The sequence below is a fragment of the Rattus norvegicus genome, chromosome 17 (assembly GCF_036323735.1).
Source record: "Rattus norvegicus strain BN/NHsdMcwi chromosome 17, GRCr8, whole genome shotgun sequence".
NCBI classification, from domain to species: domain Eukaryota; kingdom Metazoa; phylum Chordata; class Mammalia; order Rodentia; family Muridae; genus Rattus; species Rattus norvegicus.
Window position 1 is genome coordinate 17,811,741 of NC_086035.1, and position 22,084 is coordinate 17,833,824.

The 22,084-nt window shown below is 48.0% G+C and overlaps 1 protein-coding gene across 3 annotated transcripts in view; it reads right to left on the reverse strand.

Moving 5' to 3' along the window:
- The window catches only part of Kdm1b (lysine demethylase 1B), a 40,910-nt gene that overhangs the window by 2,509 nt on the left and 16,317 nt on the right, over positions 1-22,084 (reverse strand). The window contains exons 8-20 of one of the 3 annotated variants that reach the window (NM_001107343.1): positions 21,417-21,639; positions 17,255-17,439; positions 16,795-16,971; positions 16,394-16,468; positions 13,228-13,365; positions 12,193-12,364; positions 8,704-8,831; positions 6,677-6,808; positions 5,890-5,964; positions 4,504-4,620; positions 3,619-3,744; positions 2,716-2,832; positions 1,223-1,375 (exon numbers count right to left, since the gene is read on the reverse strand). In NM_001107343.1, coding sequence (NP_001100813.1) covers positions 1,223-1,375; positions 2,716-2,832; positions 3,619-3,744; positions 4,504-4,620; positions 5,890-5,964; positions 6,677-6,808; positions 8,704-8,831; positions 12,193-12,364; positions 13,228-13,365; positions 16,394-16,468; positions 16,795-16,971; positions 17,255-17,439; positions 21,417-21,639 — 1,818 coding nt within the window. Of the gene's footprint in view, positions 1-1,222; positions 1,376-2,715; positions 2,833-3,618; positions 3,745-4,503; positions 4,621-5,889; positions 5,965-6,676; positions 6,809-8,703; positions 8,832-12,192; positions 12,365-13,227; positions 13,366-15,648; positions 16,361-16,393; positions 16,469-16,794; positions 16,972-17,254; positions 17,440-21,416; positions 21,640-22,084 lie in introns of those variants that run through there. The other 2 variants (XM_063276373.1, XR_005495273.2) reach the window with 2 other exon arrangements.

The following is a 22,084-nucleotide window of genomic DNA, read 5'->3' on the forward strand; positions in this document are numbered from 1 at the left end:
AGCTCTGGCACACACCCCTCAAATATGCCTATATCCCCAACAAAAATATTAGGTGTCATGTTAAATAAAAAGTATTCATAATTATCAATGAGCTTTCTCCCATCTAGAATGCTTCAGAAGCCCTACTACAACAGCAAAGGTTCCCATGCAGTGCTGTCCTGCTAGAGCTGTCAAAAGACTTCAACACTGCTTCAACCAGCAAGGAAAACAAAACTTTTCAAAGGTCTAAGTAACCAATCAGACAAGGGCGAAGTCAGAATGGGATGGCAAAAACAAACCAAGAAAACGCTCATTTCAGAATGGGAAGGTTACCAAACATCTCTCAGGCAGAATAGAAACAAGAAAAACAGCTAAAGGAGGACTAAAAAGAATAAAATGTGGGAGAGAGTGATGAGAAGTAAATTCTGGGACTGAAAGGCTATTAAGTCAGCATTAGATTCTACTGTAATCTCATGTCAGTGAGCAGCAGTGCAAAGACTCCAGGGTTTCAGATTAATAGGCCAGCTAAGAAGGGGAGATCTGAACTATGAACTGAAGATGACTGAAGGGTAAGGGAGACAGACACCAGCTACGGATAAACATTACATTGTACAGTATAGTCCAAAACATAACAAAGTATTGATTCATACTTGTGATCTCTTTCCAGAGTCAGGCAGGATTGTTAAAATCCAGCCTGGACTACAGAGCGGGAGGGAACTGGTCTTTTAAGAGCACGGATACCAACTAGTATAATAGTTGCATTAAAAGAATGGTGCAGAGGGGCTGGGGAGATGGCTCAGGTTAAGAGCACTGCTCTTCCGGAGATCCTGAGTTCAGTTCTCAGCAATCACATGGTGGCTCACAACCGTCTACAGTGGTGCCCCTCTTCTAGTGAAGGTGTACACGCAAGCAGAAAGCTGTTTACAGAATAAATCAAAAATGGTGAAGAGAGATTAAACGGGCTATACTTTTACAATAAAGCAAGCTGAATCTAATATTAAATCATACAATGTCAATATAAATATAGTACAGGAAGAGAAGTCTACAAGAAAGATCTGTGCACAGGAAGCCAGTCACTTAAAAGTTGTTGCTATTAAGAGTATAAAGCAGGCTCACAAATGGAGAGGGCTCTGCCATTTACTGTCACAATGCCTTTCAGCAAACCTGATTTGGGTTTTAAGACAGCTGATACCATTTTAACTATAAATAAACGTGGAATTGGACTTTGTGCCAAGATACGTACCTCACCAGCAAAGTAAACAGTTCCTTGTATTTCTTCAGCAATAATGTCATAGGCCTCGCCACTTCCGAAGGTCTTCACAAAGCTATAGGCCATCTGGATCCATGGCTCTGTGTTCCACCGTGTGACAAAATACTTTGTGGGATCTGGGATCTCCTTTATGTGCAAACAAACAAATTGTTAAAGAGGAATTTGGATAACCCACAACCCAATTAGAAACAAACATCTTGCCCTTGTAGGCCTGTGCTCACTGTGGTAGCTTCCTGAGCAGAAAGTACATTCGTCCCTTCCCCCTCTTCACATTCTGTACAGTAACTCACTACCAATGGCTGCTGGTCCCCATGACCTGGCTCATGTGAAAAGGTAGAGCGGAATCTGGCCCGGAGCAGACAGGAAGAGTGGTCTATCACAATGTTGTAGTTTGGAATTTTCAGAAGTTTTCCACAAGACCACAATAAAAGGATATATTTTAGTCATTAAACTTCATTTTGTCTGTAGGCCTCTGGCAAGTTTTAACATGAGAAATACTTCCCTATAAACAATAGTTCCAAACAACTAAAAAAAAAAATCAGTCCGGGTAAAAACCCAAGTTGATGAAACTGCCTAGTTAGATCCTCTTTACAGAGAGCTGGCCGACAGCTGAATCAGCCTTGAAATAGGTTTAGCTTTCAAATTACTTTGCTTCTATTTCTACTCTTAAAAGACAGGGCAAGGCTACTTCCACATCTCTAAAGAACAGAAAATCAGGTACTTGTTTGAGCCCCTTGTAGGAGAGACTTGTGTATGTGGTGCACTAGAAATTTTTAGAAAGCGGCCCTCTTTAAAAGGAGTGTTGACTGCCGGGTGAGAAAGCTCAGCGCGGACGGGCACTTCTGCCAAAGCCTGATGACCTAAGTGATCTCTAGAACTGAGTAGAAGGAAGTTGTCCTCTGGTGTGCACAGCACAAGCTCATTTATATACATAGATGCTTCTTAAAAGGCTGTTGTAGTCAAAGCTGTTAAAATGGCTTGGAAAAGCACAGGAGTGATTAAAAACATGGCCTTTTAGTCTTAGGGAAGGAGAATAAGTGTAAATGATCCGAGGAGGGAAGAGGGGGAAGAGAGGAGGAGACAAAGCCGTCCAAAGACTGACATTCAAGTCCTAAGCCATCAGAATGGGACTGGAGACTTGAGTCTTTAGTGGGACCTGCATCTGTCTTAGAAAACAGAAGGGGAAGGCGTCTGAGGCTCCCAAGAGCGGCTACAACAGGAGCCCACAGAGGCCAACTGCTGGGCCCCTTGGGTTGGCAGAACTAAGTCTCAGCACGCACTCTTGCTGGGGCAGCCCTGATACAAAATCGGGCAGTCGTGGGGAGAAAGGGAAACTTCCAGGAAAAGCGGTGTGGCTTCCTGCCTTGATCCCTCTGTGTTCCCTTAGCGCTGATGGCTTCCAGCCCCACCTGCTCAGATCACATCCACACTACGCACTTCCTGGCTTTCAGGAGGGCTCTCCTCACCTGCTCCTTGAACAGCTCCCGAAGGACGCCCAGGCACTGCTGCAGCACCTGCTTGTCATCCATGGTCCTGAGGGATGCCACTGCCTCCCCTGTGATCACCGACATCAGTACACTCTGCTGCTTTGGCCAGCGCACAGGGGGAAAAGCACAGGACACCTGCTGTAAACACTCAGCTCCCTAGACCGGCCGCATTCTCCTACGCTAACTCCACGACATTCCATTGTCCCTTTGTCTTCACTTGCCCCCATCAAGTCTCCTCACGCACACTGCTCACCCCCAACACACTCTCCCACCCCCTTCTGGAAAGGAGGAAACACTCACGAAGTAGCATGACAAATCCAAGGTTCCCTTGGCTAATGATGAAGTTTTGAGAAGCAACAGAAAGGTTGAGAAAGTCTGCAGGAATAATTAAACCTTCCCATAGCTTCCACACGAAACCCCCTTAAGACGTGTCCCCAGAGTGAGGAGGAGGAGGAAGCGGCGGCCATGTTCTTGTGTTGGCAGCACAGTTGCAGGGCATTCACACAGCTTTCTACTCCCAGGGCTGTCCTCAACCTCTCTCACACAGCTCCCCGCAACCAGTCCTCACCGGGACCTACTGTATCCAGCCTTCTAGCTCAGGAGAGACAACAGTTAACAAGTCTGGTCCACTCCTGCTGAGCTTACCTGAGTAGTTCACTTTCAACCTGAAATAAGCTCTCACAAGCACCGAGTCGTACCCCAGGACAGAACTGGTACCTCTGAGAAAGCTGGACAAGGACTGGGGCTCCTCCACGGGAAATGTCCCTGTCAGGGCACCTTCCCTACACTCCAGGGATCTCTACAACTTCCAATCTCCTGAGCATGACACATAACGGCAGCCCTAACCTCCAAGCAGGGGATCCAAACCATACCACAGGTTACCTGGGGGCCCATGTCATAGAACACAGCGAAGAGCCCTCGTTGGCTGGCACTGGGAGGAACGTGGCCAAAAAAGTCAGCACCTTGAACTTTACTGTCCCAAAATCTATATGGAAACTGCAAGGCGATCTGGAAAGCAAGCAGAGAAATGGCTGAGTACACTCATCAGTCACGGCCATCTAAGTGCAACCTAGTGTGTCCACTCAGAAACAATTCCACTAGGTTCAAAACCGTCCGTTCTCCCCACCTAGTCCTCCGAGCTGCTTGCTTACCCATACGCTACATGCCACTCAAGAGGCTGTTCAGTATCTGTGGCATTGCTAAAGGAGACCAAAGAGGATGGGGGAAAAAAAAAATTAAAACCAAAAATCCAAACACTGGACTCCCTGGGATGGAGGGAGTCAGGACAGGCATAGAAGCAGAACCAACTGAGAACCACTTTAGTAAAGCCAAACTCAGATAAGCAGGTTCATTCCCCTGCTGGGCATGGTAGGCAGACTGAGAATCTCAGCACTGGACACGTAGAGGCAGGAAAATGGGGGCTTCAAATCTACCCCGAGGCTTTATAGTCTGAAAGCAGTCTAGAGTACAGGAGATCCTATGTGAGGGTTAGAGAGAACTGATAGGAGCTCCTAAAGTCAAAGTGGAATTTAGCTGGCCTTTTTTATCCAAATTACATCAGAAAGTTTTTAAAATAGGGCCGAACTCTTTCTTAATGTCGTTTTCCCCCTCTATAAGGGGCTGAACTGGGTATTTGACAACTCATACACATACAGTTCACCCTTCTGGCTCCCCTATTAGCCTAGTTGCACAACAGGTTATTATCCAAACAAAACTATCAGCCAGCACTGGTCTCGGGATTCTGAGGCTAAGGGGAAACTGGGTCACCTTTTCAATGATGCCTGCCCCCAAGCTGTTGATGGCCTTCATCTTTTTCTCTGACAACGGTGGGTTAAACTGGATGGCACCTCTCTGTAGCATGGCCAATGGCACGGTGACTAATACCTGTGGGAAACAATGAACAAGTAACAAATAGCAGATGTGGAAACTACCCACACTCGTCACACCCCACTCTGTGGCCTGTGATCTGTGTGGGACCACACAGGCTGTTCCTACACACGTGGACGTAGAGTCTACACGGGAATGCACATTCAGACCCCCTGGTGGCGGGTGAGAACTGGGTCAGGAGGGCAGCAGACTCCCTGAAAAGCAGGGCTACATATGGAAATGCCCGGCCACGTGGCAGAGACACTTGTGTTGCCAGCACTCCAGAGATGGAGACACGATGATCATGCCAGCCTGGACTACATAACAAGTTCTAGGTCAATCAGATATATGGTGAGATCCTGTCCACCAAAAATGAACACAGACAGGGAGGGAGGGAGGGAGGGAGGGCCATTGTCACCAGAGCTTATTCTGACATTCTCAACACCATCCCTGTCACCAGGGATGTAAAGGAAATCTCAGATTCAGAGAAGTACTTAGAACTAGGAGGCCATGCTATGCTCTACAACTGACAAAACACATCACAAGGTATTAGGGTTGTAACTGCAAATCCACACTTTGCCTCAAGGGGTTCCAAGTGGTTCAAAGGGTCAAACTGAACTCTTTAAGACTGGGTGTAGCGGGGTTGGAGATTTAGCTCAGTGGCAGAGTGCTTGCCTAGGAAGCGCAAGGCCCTGGGTTCGGTCCCCAGCTCCGAAAAAAAAGAACCGGAAAAAAAAAAAAAAAAAAAAAAAAGACTGGGTGTAGCAGCACAGGCCCATAATACTAGCACTTAGATGGTTAAGGCCAGCCAACCCTACAAAACAAGGACCTATGGGTACAGCGGGGAGGGCGGAGGAGGGATCCACGAGGCCACATCATAACCAAGCCGTCAAGGGTAAGTGCTGTGTCTCATCTTACTGTTCAGCAGCAGTGAGGCAAAGCCAGGCGGGCCACACTTCCCAGGCGTGTGTACAACTAGTTGGGAAAACCTTAGTGGCAGACGTGCTCTGTGGGGAGAGGGAAGGAGGGGAATCTACCTGCCTTTCAGGATCTCAGGATCAGAAGGTGGGATTCAGCTCAACTCTAAACTGTCCTGTCTACTCATCTTCAAGTACTTCGTATGCTTAGACGGTGCTTGACTGGTTCAGCTTTACGAGCAACACTCGACTGCTGAGCGGACCTGCTTCACCGGAAACCAGCAAGTCTCTCAGCAAACGCCAAGGGTGAAGCTTGCCCACAGGCCCTCGGCAGCACAGGGCTCCACCACAGCAGGGGCCTAGCACCTACCTTTTGTGCGGAATGCACCACGCCATCTGTCGTGGTCACCTGCACTTCATCTCCAGTGTAATCTATGCTCTGCACCTGTTCAAGAAAAACATTTTGAAACAGCGTGAGGGCCTGAACCTTTTCTTTTTTTCTTTTTTTAAGATTTATTCATTTATTTTAAGTACACTGTAGCTGTCTTCAGACACACCAGAAGAGGGGATCAGATCTCTTTACAGATGGTTGTGAGCCACCATGTGGTTGCTGAAAATTGAACTCAGGACCTCTGGAAGCGCAGTCAGTGCTCTTAACCGCTGAGCCATCTCTCCAGCCCCCGGCCTGAACCTTTTCTACGCCCATGGTCCGCATGTGCACCTCTGAGGCTATGAGGACCAGAGTGCTGGGCATGTACCACTGTCGTGTGGTGACAGCTGGACACAAAGCTTATCAACCTGTCAGGATAACGGAGTATCCTTTATTACAGCACAAAGACAGACGAGTCCTCTGTATGGCCGTAAGATGCCACCGTAAGCCCACTGGGATGAAGGACAGAAGTATCAGATTAGGACCTCAGAGGTTGTGAGCTCCTTGAACAGTGTATTAGCCAACTGTCCCCAGGCTGCTCGGGGCATCCAGACCTCAGGCGCTAATTAACCGGGTGGATGCTGTGCTTCTAAGACTGCAGCTGTACCCTCAAAGTGTTGGGAGATACTGGCCGACTGTCCAAACAAACACCTATGTCCTAAGAACCACATGCCCAAAACTACGGCCTCCCCAAACAAACTGGTGTCCCCCAGCCATCCGTACTCACTGGAGACTTGAGTCTAATGTCTAGCCCTTCAGCCAGTTTCTCAACGATCGTGGAGTAGCCTGGAGTTAGGAGGGTATGGTCACCAGCAAACTGGGCGAAGAATTCATTGTGATCCCAGGAGCGAGCAGACACCTGGGAAACAACACGAGGCATTTGGAAGCCACGATGTAAGTCCTAACACTGCCCCTGAGGACACCAGAAGAGGCTTCAGGCGGGGGAGAAGCCACCAAGGAAGCTCAGTGGACACCACTGTCTGGGGAAGGAACTATGTGACACACAGACGGTCTAGACAGACATGTGGCCCATGGCCTCTGGAATTCGACACCTGGAAAACTGAGGCATTGCCCTAAATTCCAGGCAAGCGTAGGCCACGGAATAAGACCATTTCAAGATAAGTAACAGTGAATAGCACCTGAGGAACGGTGTCTGAGATTGCCCTCTGTCCTATACATGCACATGTACACACATGACATGTGTGGGGGGAGGAAGGGTTAAACAGTCTAAGCATAGGTACCACTCCTTTTTTTTTTTGGTTCTTTTTTTTTTCCGGAGCTGGGGACCGAACCCAGGGCCTTGCGCTTCCTAGGCAAGCGCTCTACCACTGAGCTAAATCCCCAACCCCATTTTTTTTTAAAGTTTATTTTATACATCAGCGACTCCGAGAAAAGGCAAATTTTATAGAGATCAAGCTGCACTTGACCAGCTCCATAGGAAAACACACCAACTTCTTCTCTTCAACAAGGGCAGGAGGTGGGCAGAGGCCAAGACCCAGCACAGTTGGGGAAAAGGGTTCAAGTCAAATTGTAATGCAGAGTGGCAATGAGGCAGGGCTGCCCTTGACATCCACACCTCTTCTAGGCGGGCAGAAGGGTGCTAGACTCACAGCTGCTTAGATGAGTTAGGGAAGCGTGACACTTAATACAGGACAGGACCGCCAGGCCGCGTTGCTCTGGTTTCTTGGAGCAGAGTTTTTAGCAACATGGCTCCACTAAAATGACTCCCAAAGCCACTGCACAGGACAGGATAGGGCTGAGGAGGGACCAACAAGGGAAGAGATTATTGGCTCCTTTCTCTGACCCAGTCCAGCAGCTCTCCCTTCTTGATCTTATGGACCGAGCGTCCTCACAGGCCACCGGTGAGGTGGTACACACCTGTCACCCTGTCAACCTGTCACCTGGGAGGTTGAGAATGAGGAGCTTGAGTTCAGGACCAGCTTGGGCTACAGAGCAAGTACTTAGCTTTAAAACCAAATTAAAAGCCACCATCCAGGTGTGGTGTGTACCTGTGACCCCAGCAGCATGGGAGGTGGTGGCAGGAGGAGTTGGAGCCACAAAGCAAGTTCAAGGTCAGCCTGGGCTACAAGCACAGGGCCAGGAAGATGGCTCTGTGAGTGGAAGTGTTTGCTGCATAGGACATGACCTGAATTTGATCATAAGAGCATACAGTGAAAGCAGAGGACCCGCTCTGGAAAGCTGTTTGTTGACCAGTAAGTACATGTATGTGGTGACTCCAGCGACTGTATGTGCACACACACAGAAACAGACAAGGGACAAACTCAGAATTAAAAGGAAAAAAAAAAAAAACAAACTATGGAATTAATAATACGGTGAAGCCACGGTTATCAAAGTTCTGGGCAACAGAACCTTTCTGTCTTGGTCCCAAACAGTCTAAGTTCCATATTTATGCATACAACACACACTTAGTTAGAAGCATTCCCTTGTGAGTGCACAGATGTAGAGGCCAGGGGAGACACTGGGTACCTCCAGCTGCCTCGCTGCCTTAGTTTTGAGACAAGGTCTCTCCCTGGACCTAGCGCTCACCAGCTGGCTACCGCTCAGTGGCCCTCACAGATCCTCCTGACTGCCTCTTCAGCACTGAGAGCACCAGTACACACAGTACACACCACCACGTCGCACGTTCTCATGGGTGCCGGGGATCCGAACTCAGAAACTCATGCTTGTGCGTTAGGACTTCCCTGAACGAGCCAGCTCCCCAGCTGCATGACATCTCGGGCCCCACTGGCTCACCTGGTGCAGGCTGCTGCCACACGCATACTCCAGGTTACTCAGGTGGAACTGCAGCACCTGTCCCTCCAGCTCACTGAACTGGATGCCAGACTCCTTCACGAAGGCTCGGTAGATCTCCTCTATCTTTTCTGTGGTGGGAACGGATCAGAGCAGAAAGGTCAGCAGAGAAGCAAACTCCTGTCCAATCCTTTGATCCTGCTTTTCCCCCCAACAGAGCCCAAAACTTCCAGTCTTCTCAAGCAAACTCGGGAGTAAGTAATACGTAATAAACTCCTGATGGGGCCAGGGAGTCCTCAGCTCGTGGACGCCTATCTTGATGGTAAAAGCTACAGAGGAAGCTATAACTTAGGACTTGTGGAGTTCCTGTTTAGCTAACTGTTTGCCCTCTGTTCATGAAGTGGAGAAGTGTCTCCACAAGCACACACAGGACTGCCATTCCTTTTCTGCTGACTGCCATGGCCCGGAAGTTCCTGCAACTACAGAAGTCTGTTAGTTAGGCTGCATTCTCTTTTGTGGACCTCCGCCTGGGTCAGCCATCTCAATACCAATAATGATTTCCTGTCGCAACAATTAAGTTCTAAAAGCTGAGCTGGGCAGGCACCTGGCAGCCTCACCCGAGGAGCAAGTAGGACTTGCCCACTCTGAGGCTTGGCCACACAGCTCGTGATCCTTTCAGGATAAATTTTACCCACACGGTACTTGCTTCTCCAGCAATTTAAATACACTAAATACACCCTCCGGTGCCCTGCCGTACGATCTAGTGCTAGCCGGCTGCTGCCTCAGCCTCCCAAGTGCTGGATTACAGGCGTGTGCTTCCATACTGGCTCAGCTTTCATCTTTCTATTTGTTTTGTAGACCGTGTAATCTTTCCCACTCTCAACCTCGGCACCCATTGCTACGGAATTCCTGAGCCTTTGTTCTGATTGTCTCAACTAGGCAGTAACCGTGGTGCACATTAGGTGTCCAAGGGCCCTGCTTTACGCCTAATTCCAAGCATCTTAGCACATGTGGCTCCTGATTAGCGACAACAATCACCCACATCCGTCCCGGACTCCGGGTGTCTATGGCTGCTGGGCAGCTCTGACTTGACACAGCACTGAGCGGCTGTTCTGTTGATCTGTTTTCAGAGCTGGAAAATGGACTCAGTGTCTTGAAGCTGGGTAGACAAGTGATCTCCTAAGCTCCAGACTGAACCCTGGGTTTCTGACACAAGTTATTTATTAATTCTATATAGCCTGGTGGGGTGTTAAGGGGGGAAGGGGGCTGGAACTCCACATCCCGACTCAGCCTCCACACCTTTTAGACCAGCTCACCTTTTGTTTCTTTGCCAACTCCGAATTCTCACTAAAATGGTCTAGTTCTTACACTACTTTGTAATACTGAGATCCCCAGGGACCCTGGGTTTGCACCAGGTTTCAGCCCCATGTCTCTGAAGTGGCCCACTCCTGCTGACAGCAGCTACATTCCTGTCACTGTTTGGAAAGGAGAGACTCACCGCTGTTACAGCCCAGCAGTCTAGGAGGGGCTAGAATTGTCTGTATAAGTGATATTTTAAAGCTTTAGTGCATATCCCTTCTGAAATGACCTCTAGCCCCAAGCACACACACTCCCGCACGCGCACACACATGCACGCACACACACGCGCGCGCGCACACACACACACACGTGCACACACACACACACACACACACACCAGCTATGTACTGAAATTGTACACAACTGACATGCTGACAGGTAGAACACAACCATAACTTCATACAGACATACGTATACATTGGCAAAATTTTAAAATAAATTAAGCTTAAACGATTACTTAGAAATTATTCTTGGGTCTCCTTAAACTTTTTAAAAAGCAAGGCCAAGAGAAAAAGCTGCATCAGCAAGTGAGTAGCTAAGAAAAACAAAAACAAAGAGAACCCAGCCAGTGTCTATCATATAGCTATGAACACCAAGAAGAGAGCTGAGGATGATGATGCTCACCTCAAATCCCAGCACTCTGGAGTCTGAGGCAGGAGGATTCCAAGTTCAAGGCTAGCCTGGACTAGACAGCGAGTCTCTGTCTCCAAAGAAAAAAAGTAAAATTTGGAGAATTCTCAGGTCAGCCTAACAGTTTCAATTCCAAGAGGTTGATCAATTGGTCCACACTACACATTCCAGTGGGCCGCTGCCTGGAGGCACCTCTGGGAATTCTGTCAGGCTCTGTCTGCCATACTTTCAATGATAGGGTCGGGTCTCTCAGAGGGGTCAGAGAAGGGAGGAAACACGCCTGTGTGCACGTTCATTTTAACTGTCAACTTGACACAAAGTAGCATTTCCTGGGCCTGGATGTGATTCTGAGATGACGTCTGTCAGGATGCTCTGTGAGGGACTGTCTCAGTTGCTTTGATGTGGGAAGACAAAGCCTGAACGTGGGCAACGCCATCACTGGGTTTTGGTCGCCGGAGTGTTATTCAAGTAGGGAAGCCAAGGTGAGCAGGTAGCGTGCATGCATCTGGCTGTGGACGTGAGGTGACTTTCCTGCGGTGATAACCTGTAACCTAAGCTAAATAAGCCCTTTGTTGCTAAGCCGCTTTCCCCAAAGTATACCACAGCAATGCAATGAGACTTTAAACACCCACTACTGAAACGAAGCACGTTATCGACTGAAGAACCCGGAACACGTTTGTCAAAATAATACATGGGTAAAGAAATGAACATACTAGAGAGTTCAAACATTCACACTTCAAAAAAAAATACTCTGCCTCCAAGAACTACAAATAAAAAATGCAGATCACAAAAGTTCAGATTGCATATAAACAGAAACTTAAGAGGCAGCGCAGAGCGTCCCAGCAGGGATCTTTGTGGAAATAGGTCACCGGAAGGAGCTAAGTGCTTGAGTGTTGTGAGTGCCCACTCAAGGACCACAGTCAAAGTTCTGACTTTATATGCTTATTTTAATACACATTAATCAAAATTACACTAAAAAACAAACAAACAAACAAAAAAAAACCCCAAAACTTAACCTACTACAACTGAAGCCAAAGAAAAGAAAGAAATCCTGATATGCAGAGACCTTCAGAAAGTATGTATGGGGCTAATGACCATATACAAGGAGGGCTTACCACAGGTTTCCATAAAAGTAAGTTTCTCTGGGAGATTGAAAAGTAAATGTTTAGATAATTTAGTTAAACAATGCACTAATCAAAGTAAAGGGTGTGTGTGTGTGTGTGTGTGTGTAAAGTAAATGTTTAGACAATTTAGTTAAACAATGCACTACTCAAAGTAAGGTGTGTGTGTGTGTGTGTGTGTGTGTGTGTGTGTGTGTGTGTGCATGTGTGTGTGTGCATGTGTGTGTGTGTGTGCCCCAGCCAGTGCATGCACATGCCAGCAGCGACAGACCCCGGGAAGGCACTGAGAAAATCTGCAGAGTTCAGCCAGAGGGATGCACGTAAGGAGCGGCCCTCTTGCAGACACTCCGGGGAAAGCATCACACCACCGTACTCCCCATACCTCCTAAAGGGACATCTTGGAGCAGAGTCTTATCCTTCCTCCACTCAGAGACAACATCCAAGAGGGCATTAAAATGAAAATCCATGCGCTTGTCAATAGTGGGGTCAGTTATCCGTCCACCTTCCTGAATTAAGTCACATCTCTCTCCCAACTTATGCATGCGGATGCCAAGCTTCAAAACAACAAGAAGAACAGGGTGAGTCTTTCCTGGGGAAAAACACCTACAACTCTAAGCTGAAGTTACACGGCGCTCTCGTGACCACTCTAACTCAAAACCAAGGCTTGCTATGCCTGCTGGGGGTGACAGCCAAGCGGAGCAGTAGGAAAGAGGTAAGGTGACAACAGCTTCCAGCCATACACTCTTAAGCTTTAAGCTCATGCTTCTGGTGCTGTGGGCTGCCCGTCCTTACTGAACATTCTGCCTCTACTTCAGAACTTCATGCAAATGAACATACATGCTCAGAAAAGCCGGAACCTTTAGGGGGGAAAATAATCACCTGTGACCTACCAGGTTGGCAAGACAACAAGACAGGATGCTAGGTGACTGCCTTTCAGAGAAATACCGTACTTTCAAAGTATTACTTATGCCCCAGTGTCACGTGTACATTACCTTGTGTAGTATTTGGGGCCTGCCTACACTAAGGAACTGACTAGTATGAAAGACAAACTTACCTAAGAATCCCACATCGTCACCTGCTACATCTACCAACACTGGGCTTCATTATAAACCGACTAAGTAACCTATGAATGACCCACAGTTAAAAATGAAAGATCTTGGGAAGGGCTTTTAAATGCCTAACGGGAAAGGCATACTTATAACCATTCTTACTTACTTTGCAAGAGAGTATGAAGGAAGTTATGTTTACTGTCCATGCTGGAAGCTTAATAGACCCCACTCCAACCCTAACACTCAGGACCTCACGCATGCTAGCAGGTGCTTTACACGCGGGGCCACACCCCCAGCTCCTTATTAACACTCTATGCAAACACAGATAAGTTTTATTTTCCTTGTCTACAAGTTTTCAAGATACTCACTTGCTCACACATCAGTGCTACTGGGTTATTAATACAGCCATTGACAATCTGGGGTCCTCTTCCTACTACCACGCCTTTAAAGGACTTGTCATCCCAGACACGGCCTCCGATTCGGTCTTTGGCTTCCAGGACAGTCACCTACAAAGGTAATTCGGGAATATAAACAGAACATCAGACCAGATGCAGAATTACAATAATGTTGAACAGCGGTCTCAATCAGCTCCTTGCTTAGACACTAACGTACCTCTACAGAGCCGACTCTAAGTACTGAGAAGCCCAGGTACACACTCAAACCAGCCGAGGCTCTAGCAACAAGGAGGTGGGTGGCCTGTAGGATGGATACCGTCCGCCACGCCTCTCAAAACAGCTAAGATTCAGCGAATGAGCCAGACTGGTGGCTCATGCCTGAAATATCCCAGCACTCTGGGAGTTGAGGCAGGAGGACTGTCATGAGTTTGAAGCTACCATGGGCTACATAGAGAGTTCTAGGCCAGCCTGGGCTACAGAGTGAGACTCAGACCCTGTCTCAAAGAGACAAAACAGTATTTGATGAAAGAGTGCATTCACCATTGAAAGCATTAACTATACACCATGTGACCACTGGGAATCAAACCCAGGTCCCCTAGAGGAGCATGCTATGGCCCTAGCCCTTGGGCCAACTCCCCACCCCCTCCACAGGCTGGTTTTATAATGTTTGTGTAAGGTGGGTATATTTGTCTGTGTTTACACGTGCAAGCAGGTGTACTTGACCCTAGTCTTTGAGGTAGGCTATCTCTCACTGAACCCGAGCTCTCCCTTTCACCTAACTGGCTGGCCAGCCATCTCCTACATCTACTGTTTTCACTCCCTCAGCATGCTGGGATTATGGACACATGCCACCACATCTAGCTTTTGTGTGAGTGCAAGAAACCTGAACTCAAGCCTTCATGGTTGCACGTTAAACGAATCATACATGAAGCCATCTCCCAAGTCCCTAGAAATCACATCCCGTGTAACTCATGAATGGTAGCATATGCTTGTAAACCTAGCACTCAGGAGATTGAGGCCAAAAGATCAAATGTGAGGCCATTTTGGATTACATGGGAATTCCATTTCAAATAAATGGAATCATGTTTCGAACAAGAACTATGTTCCAGAGCTGAATTTTCCATGAACCATCTATTGCTAGGACAAAGTACAAAGCTGGCTGAATCCAGTGAGCACCACACCCATCTCCAAGTTACTAATGCCAGTGAGATGCGGAACTGCTGTTGGGTGCAGGCAGGTGTGACCCCAGGATTCCCAGTGCCCTGGGCTGTAGTCAGTGCAATTGGAGAACTCCTTGCTTCAGGATCGGCCACTGGCCCTGGATCTTCGGGTGCACCCTCTGAATGTTCTCTCCCAGTCAACCTCTGCTCAGCTTCCTCAGAGAGCTCTACTTCTAACCTTTTAAATGGGAATAGATGATCTCTCCTAGGCTAGCTTGCTCATGTGAGAGTGTAACAAATCCTCTGGGCATTCTCCTCCAGACATGACTAGGGAGGTACAGCTTGTGGCTCCACCCCTCCACCTCCTTCTGAATTTAACACTGAGCCACTTGTTTTTCCATGGGCTGAACATTAAAGGGGGTCTCCCCAGACTTTGAATAGTAATAGCCTTCCCTGTAATATAATCTTTAAGTTTCCCAAGTAAAAAGCAACGAGAGACATTGACCCTAACATCTAATGCTGAAATAACACACTTTGTGTAGTTCACAGAAGGGATTCCCTACCACAAACACTTCCACTAACCCAACGGACTTTCCTGCTTTGCCAGGAGTATAATGTGATCCACAACTAGAGTCCTCTATCTACCCAGAAGAAAAAAATCTTTTAGGCATAGCTATTGAACACTTCTAACAACCTGAAACATGACTTTGAATCCTTACTGCCAAGAAGGTACTGTTTGAATTCTTTAGGCCAGACAGGGAAAAGTAAAAGGACTGAGCCTTGAGTTATACTTAACCTGCCTCTGCCAGCATTCCGGTGGCAGAGGTAGGAGGATCTCCGAGTTTGAGGCCAGCCTGGTCTATAAAGGGACAGCCAAGGATTCAGAGAGATACCCTAACTTAAACAAAAACAAAACACCAAAACAAACAAAAAAAATCAAAACTATACTTAACTTTGCCTTCAATGAAAAGCAAAGTCCTTACAAAGTTTTAAACAGAAGAAATGGGTCCAACTTAGCAAATCAGGGAAAGCTAGGGGGAAAGTTCCTGATTTGATACACATTAGATACCAAATTCTGAGACAGCGTCTCACACTCTCTATATGGGCCTTGTCTGGCCTAAAACCAAGCTGGCCTCCAACTCAAGCTCGGCCTGCCTCTGTCCCTAACGCTGGGATTACAGATGTGCACACCACACCCAACCGCACCACCCCTCCCTACCTGCACAGTCTCTACCTTGGCTAGCTGTGAGTCAGGCATGTTCCAGCGATTGGCATGTCCTTCTGTCTTTCTTAGAAGCTGATACCTCACACACCTACAGTGCTAAGGAAGCCAGGATTCTAGCTCAGCCATGAGACACTTCGATCGATCCTGCTTTCAAAAGCTGTGGCTTCTGTTTTGTGGAGTAAGAGGCCAAGGATGACTGGTTGGCCTAGGGAAATCTGAGGGCAGAGTGCTCCCCTAGCACTAACAGAAGCCCAGGGTTCCGATCCTCAGTACTAGGAGTTTAAGAAAGAAAAGAAAACTACCTAGTGGTTTCAAAAACTTCCCTAAGAGACAGTGAATCTCTGTGCTTTCATTAGTTGCTGTAAACTATCCCATCCCCTCCACTGGTTAACGATAACCTGCCAAGAACGTTTGTGGATTCAGGTTAGACTATCAGAGTCCCTTCCTACAGGAAGTCTACTGCCCAAAGCTCTACCTGTCCTGACTCAATGCCAACGTCAGAGCTTCTCTAAAACCTACTGTAAAAAGATGTGCACTGCTGAGTGTCACAAGTCTTTTATTTGTCAGCACTTAGGTAGGCACGTGACTTCAGCGAGTGCTTGGCTAGCCTGGGCTATGTACTGAGACACTGTTTCAAAAGAAAGCAGTGTGTGTGTGTTATTCTTCACCAAATTTAGGAACTAAGTCTTAGAAAATTTGGAACAAGGAGCAGTGAACCACCTGTCCCCGCGCCCCCACATCCCCAGGTTCTCACCTTCATCCCAAAGTTATGTAGTTGCCTAGCAGCTGCTAAGCCTGCTGGACCAGCCCCAACAACCAGAACAGATTTCTTCAAAAAGAAACAAAATACCAGTTAGAACAGTGGTGAGGACAGGATGCCACGGTTGCTCTGGAAGGTTCTAACTGCCAAGCACTGTTACTCTAGCTGTATTTCTCTGGGGTCACCGGGATTTGCTTTCCCACAGTACGTGATGGTACCCTTCTGAAGTAACCTCATTTTTCTTTCAGCCTGAAGAAACTGCTCCTCTGAGAGAAAGTCTTCACAAGTCTTGCTTACGTCTAATGGTTTACGTGGTTTCTGGTACCATCAGAGCAACACACTAGTCTCTCATCACAGCCAAAGCGGAGGTACTCACTACACAGACCGTGGCTTACATTATGGTAGTGTTTAGGAAGAAGATGCTGGCCGGCTCCCACGGTGAGAACTCCCGTGTTGATGAGGCCTTTCCTTGTCATGAAATAAAGAATCCTCTCCACTTCCTGAACACATCGGATGCGTACAAGGCCCCGGACGATGACATGGGGAATGCACTTCTGTGGGGTGAGAGCTTCCTGTGTTGTAAACAAAACCAAAACCAACAGCAACAAAGTAAGTAACCCAATTAAAAACAACAACAACAAAGAAACCAAAACAGAAAACTGGGGCTAAAAGCTTATTTTTACATTTTGTTGTTAACACAGGATCTCACTGTGTAGCTCTGGCTGGCCTCTGGCCTCTGGCCTCTGCCTGAGGAGTGCTGGGATTAAAGGTGTGGTCGTCGTAGCTGACTGGTTGGTTGGCTAGCTAGTCACGGGCGCCCTCTCTCTCTGCTGCTGGTGGCTCGTCCTTACTTACTTTGCAGTTTGTATACCACAGAGCGAGGATGAGGTTTCTCAAAGCCAGGTACATGGTGGGGTCCCGAGAGTACTCTGGGAACTCATAGAGCTCATCCAGTTCCATCACATCTGGCCGCACACACAGGGCCTTGCCGCACTCGTTGGGCTGGTAGAACGGCTGGAAATACCGGTTCATGCCTAGAACTGACAGGAGACCCACAGGAAATGAGCATGTAGTGGGTACACATGCACATGCACGCACACACACACACACACACACGCACACACACGCGCGCGCACACACACGGCATATGGGGGGGTTGCTGGTAAGATGGCTCAATGAATAAAGACTCTCGCCACCAAGCCTGATGAATCTAGGACCATATGGAAGGAGAGAACCAACTTTTCTAAAATTGTCCTCTGACCTCCCATATCTGCTGTGGTACACACATACAGACACATAAATGTAATTTTAAGAATTAAAGAGAAAAAAAATCACCCTTTGGCACTTTCTTACAAAGTCAAACAGTCCCAAAGCCCTAGGTCCCATGTGTGCTGCCCTCCGGACTCATCTATCAGTGACGTCATAGACTCTAGTGCTACCCTCCGGACTCATCTATCAGTGACATCCTAGACACTAGTGCTACACTCCACACTCACCTATCAGTGACATCCTAGACACAGTGCTACCCTCCACACTCACCTATCAGTGACATCCTAGACACAGTGCTACCCTCCGGACTCACCTATCAGTGACATCCTAGACACTAGTGCTACCCTCCGGACTCACCTATCAGTGACATCCTAGACACTAGTGCTACACTCCACACTCACCTATCAGTGACATCCTAGACACAGTGCTACCCTCCGGACTCACCTATCAGTGACATCCTAGACACTAGTGCTACCCTCCGGACTCACCTATCAGTGACATCCTAGACACTAGTGCTACCCTCCGGACTCACCTATCAGTGACATCCTAGACACAGTGCTACCCTCCGGACTCACCTATCAGTGACATCCTAGACACTAGTGCTACCCTCCGGACTCACCTATCAGTGACATCCTAGACACTAGTGCTACCCTCCGGACTCACCTATCAGTGACATCCTAGACACTAGTGCTACCCTCCGGACTCACCTATCAGTGACATCCTAGACACTAGTGCTACCCTCCGGACTCACCTATCAGTGACATCCTAGACACTAGTGCTACCCTCCGGACTCACCTATCAGTGACATCCTAGACACAGTGCTACCCTCCGGACTCATCTATCAGTGACATCCTAGACACTAGTGCTACCCTCCGGACTCATCTATCAGTGACATCCTAGACACTAGTGCTACCCTCCAGACTCATCTATCAGTGACATCCTAGACACTAGTGCTACCCTCCGGACTCACCTATCAGTGACATCCTAGACTCTAGTGCTACCCTCCGGACTCATCTATCAGTGACATCCTAGACACTAGTGCTACCCTCCAGACTCATCTATCAGTGACATCCTAGACACAGTGCTACCCTCCACACTCACCTATCGGTGACATCCTAGACACTAGTGCTACCCTCCGGACTCATCTATCAGTGACATCCTAGACACAGTGCTACCCTCCACACTCACCTATCAGTGACATCCTAGACACAGTGCTACCCTCCGGACTCACCTATCAGTGACATCCTAGACACTAGTGCTACCCTCCGGACTCATCTATCAGTGACATCCTAGACACAGTGCTACCCTCCGGACTCACCTATCAGTGACATCCTAGACACTAGTGCTACACTCCACACTCACCTATCAGTGACATCCTAGACACAGTGCTACCCTCCACACTCACCTATCAGTGACATCCTAGACACAGTGCTACCCTCCGGACTCACCTATCAGTGACATCCTAGACACTAGTGCTACCCTCCGGACTCACCTATCAGTGACATCCTAGACACTAGTGCTACCCTCCGGACTCACCTATCAGTGACATCCTAGACACAGTGCTACCCTCCGGACTCACCTATCAGTGACATCCTAGACACTAGTGCTACCCTCCGGACTCACCTATCAGTGACATCCTAGACACTAGTGCTACCCTCCGGACTCACCTATCAGTGACATCCTAGACACTAGTGCTACCCTCCGGACTCACCTATCAGTGACATCCTAGACACTAGTGCTACCCTCCGGACTCACCTATCAGTGACATCCTAGACACTAGTGCTACCCTCCGGACTCACCTATCAGTGACATCCTAGACACAGTGCTACCCTCCGGACTCATCTATCAGTGACATCCTAGACACTAGTGCTACCCTCCGGACTCATCTATCAGTGACATCCTAGACACTAGTGCTACCCTCCAGACTCATCTATCAGTGACATCCTAGATACTAGTGCTACCCTCCGGACTCACCTATCAGTGACATCCTAGACTCTAGTGCTACCCTCCGGACTCATCTATCAGTGACATCCTAGACACTAGTGCTACCCTCCGGACTCATCTATCAGTGACATCCTAGACACAGTGCTACCCTCCACACTCACCTATCGGTGACATCCTAGACACTAGTGCTACCCTCCGGACTCATCTATCAGTGACATCCTAGACACAGTGCTACCCTCCACACTCACCTATCAGTGACATCCTAGACACAGTGCTACCCTCCGGACTCACCTATCAGTGACATCCTAGACACTAGTGCTACCCTCCGGACTCATCTATCAGTGACATCCTAGACACAGTGCTACCCTCCGGACTCACCTATCAGTGACATCCTAGACACTAGTGCTACCCTCCGGACTCATCTATCAGTGACATCCTAGACATAGTGCTACCCTCCGGACTCACCTATCAGTGACATCATAGACTCTAGTTTTCTCAAAGTTGGACAAATGCTATAAAGGTGTTGTCTTCAAACCTGCTTCTTAAATTAAAAAAATTTTTTTTATAGTATTGTAAATGTTTTTCCATATATTAGATACAATGGCTTTATATTTATAGTTGGCTTTATATTAGACAATTATATATACATATATGTTTTATTTTTATATTAAAATATAATGGCTTTATATTAAAGTCAGTGGCTTTGTGTCTTACTATTCAAATGTTCCCCTCTCGTGGGCATTTAGATCACACCTATTACAAGCCCAACTGTAAGCAATACTAAAGCAAGTTTCTTTGCACAAACAGTTTTGAACTGACTGGCTTTAGCATAGCATTTTAGAAATGTTTGCTAGTTCAAAAGTCCAGTTGTAAGGTCTTTACACACTGCCAAACTGTCTTCACAAATGTACACTCCTTCAGCACTGAGTGCCCAGCTCAGTTCACATTTAAAACACTTCCACACTAGCACTAGTCCCCCACAACTCTACTGTTAAGGACCATCCAGTATTATCAGCTAAATCCTTAATATTGGGCCTTGATAGAAAAACCTAGTTTCACCCTCAAAAATGTGACTTGTTCTTGTACAGATGGAAGGTAAGGTTTAGGATTCCTTTGAAACCAGGAACATACTCTGCCCTGACATGGAATTCTGAATCTTTTAGAGTAGATCTCCACTGGCGTCATTACAGACAGGATGATGAAGAATGAAAATGATGGCCACACAGCCCAAACTTCCTTCTAGAAAGGCAGTCTGTGAAAGCAGGGAGAGGCGCGGCTGTCCGAGTTTGAAACAAACACTCATTAAATCCTAATTCACAGGCGGGCTTTCCCAGACAACTGTGCACTGTCTACTAAAGGTGCAACAGACCTGCAGGGCTATCCTCCCTCAGCATCCTCAGAGAACTGGTGCTAGGACTCCCTACCCACACGGGTCTTTCCACCACACATCCCCAAGTCCCTTAAATGGTGCAGTGTTTGCACAGGTCCAACGCTAGACAATTCAGCACCCAACACGAGGTAGATACTATGGAGACAGCTGCTAGTGATCAGATATCTGCTCTTCTGACCACCACGGTCACACACAGTAAACCCTGCAATATGGAAATGAACATAGGTGGGAAGAAGTCCCACTAACTTTCCATCCAGGTGGGCTGTCTGACACAGAGCAGGCGGGTTCGAAGGCCAATGCAACAGGGTGGGCTTCCTACCACGTCACATATTCTAAGAGTCTTCTGCACTGTGCTTACCCTTCAACCTCCAAGGGGCAAGGGACGGAAGGAAAAGGGTACAGAGCATCTCTCACCGAGCGAAGCGGGGGCTGCCTTGGAGGGCTCCATCTCCCCTGGGCTGGCACTGCCGGTGGCAGTGGCTGTGACGGCGGCACGATGTGTACTGGTACAGGAGGGGCTCATGCCCACGCAGTCCGGGTAGTAGGCAGAGAGCAGCGGGGCTGCCACACTGTCCTTCAGCAATGGAGGCTGGATGAGCATGGAGTACCACCAGTGGTTGGAGACTTCCAGCACTCTCTGTGGCGGGTCGGTGGGGGGAAGAGGGGAAAAGTACACCCTGAGGGTCCTTACTCCTCTTCGTCCACAGCTCTCCTCCCCCCCCCATCCACACTCAACAATTCCCAGTGTCATACAAAGAATCAAATGAGAACGGTGAGGATACCCAGGGACAAGCTTTCTGAGGTAAAATTCTTCCCCACGTGCAGAAAGCCTCCCGCCTGAGCCTGAAAACCCCAGCTGACACCAGGTAAACAAGCTAAGCTTCCCCAGTAACCCAGGTCTTCCTCCACCCACCGCCTTCTGTGAGTTACATTTCGAATTGGAGACCTAGAAAGATTTAAGGGAAGTTTCAAATGAGGAATTGTTCAAGATCAGGTCAAGGTCAGTGGGCGACCGTCTTGACTGCTAACTGACCCAGGCCACTGTGAATGACGCCTCCCCTAGGCTAACCCCTGACCTGTGG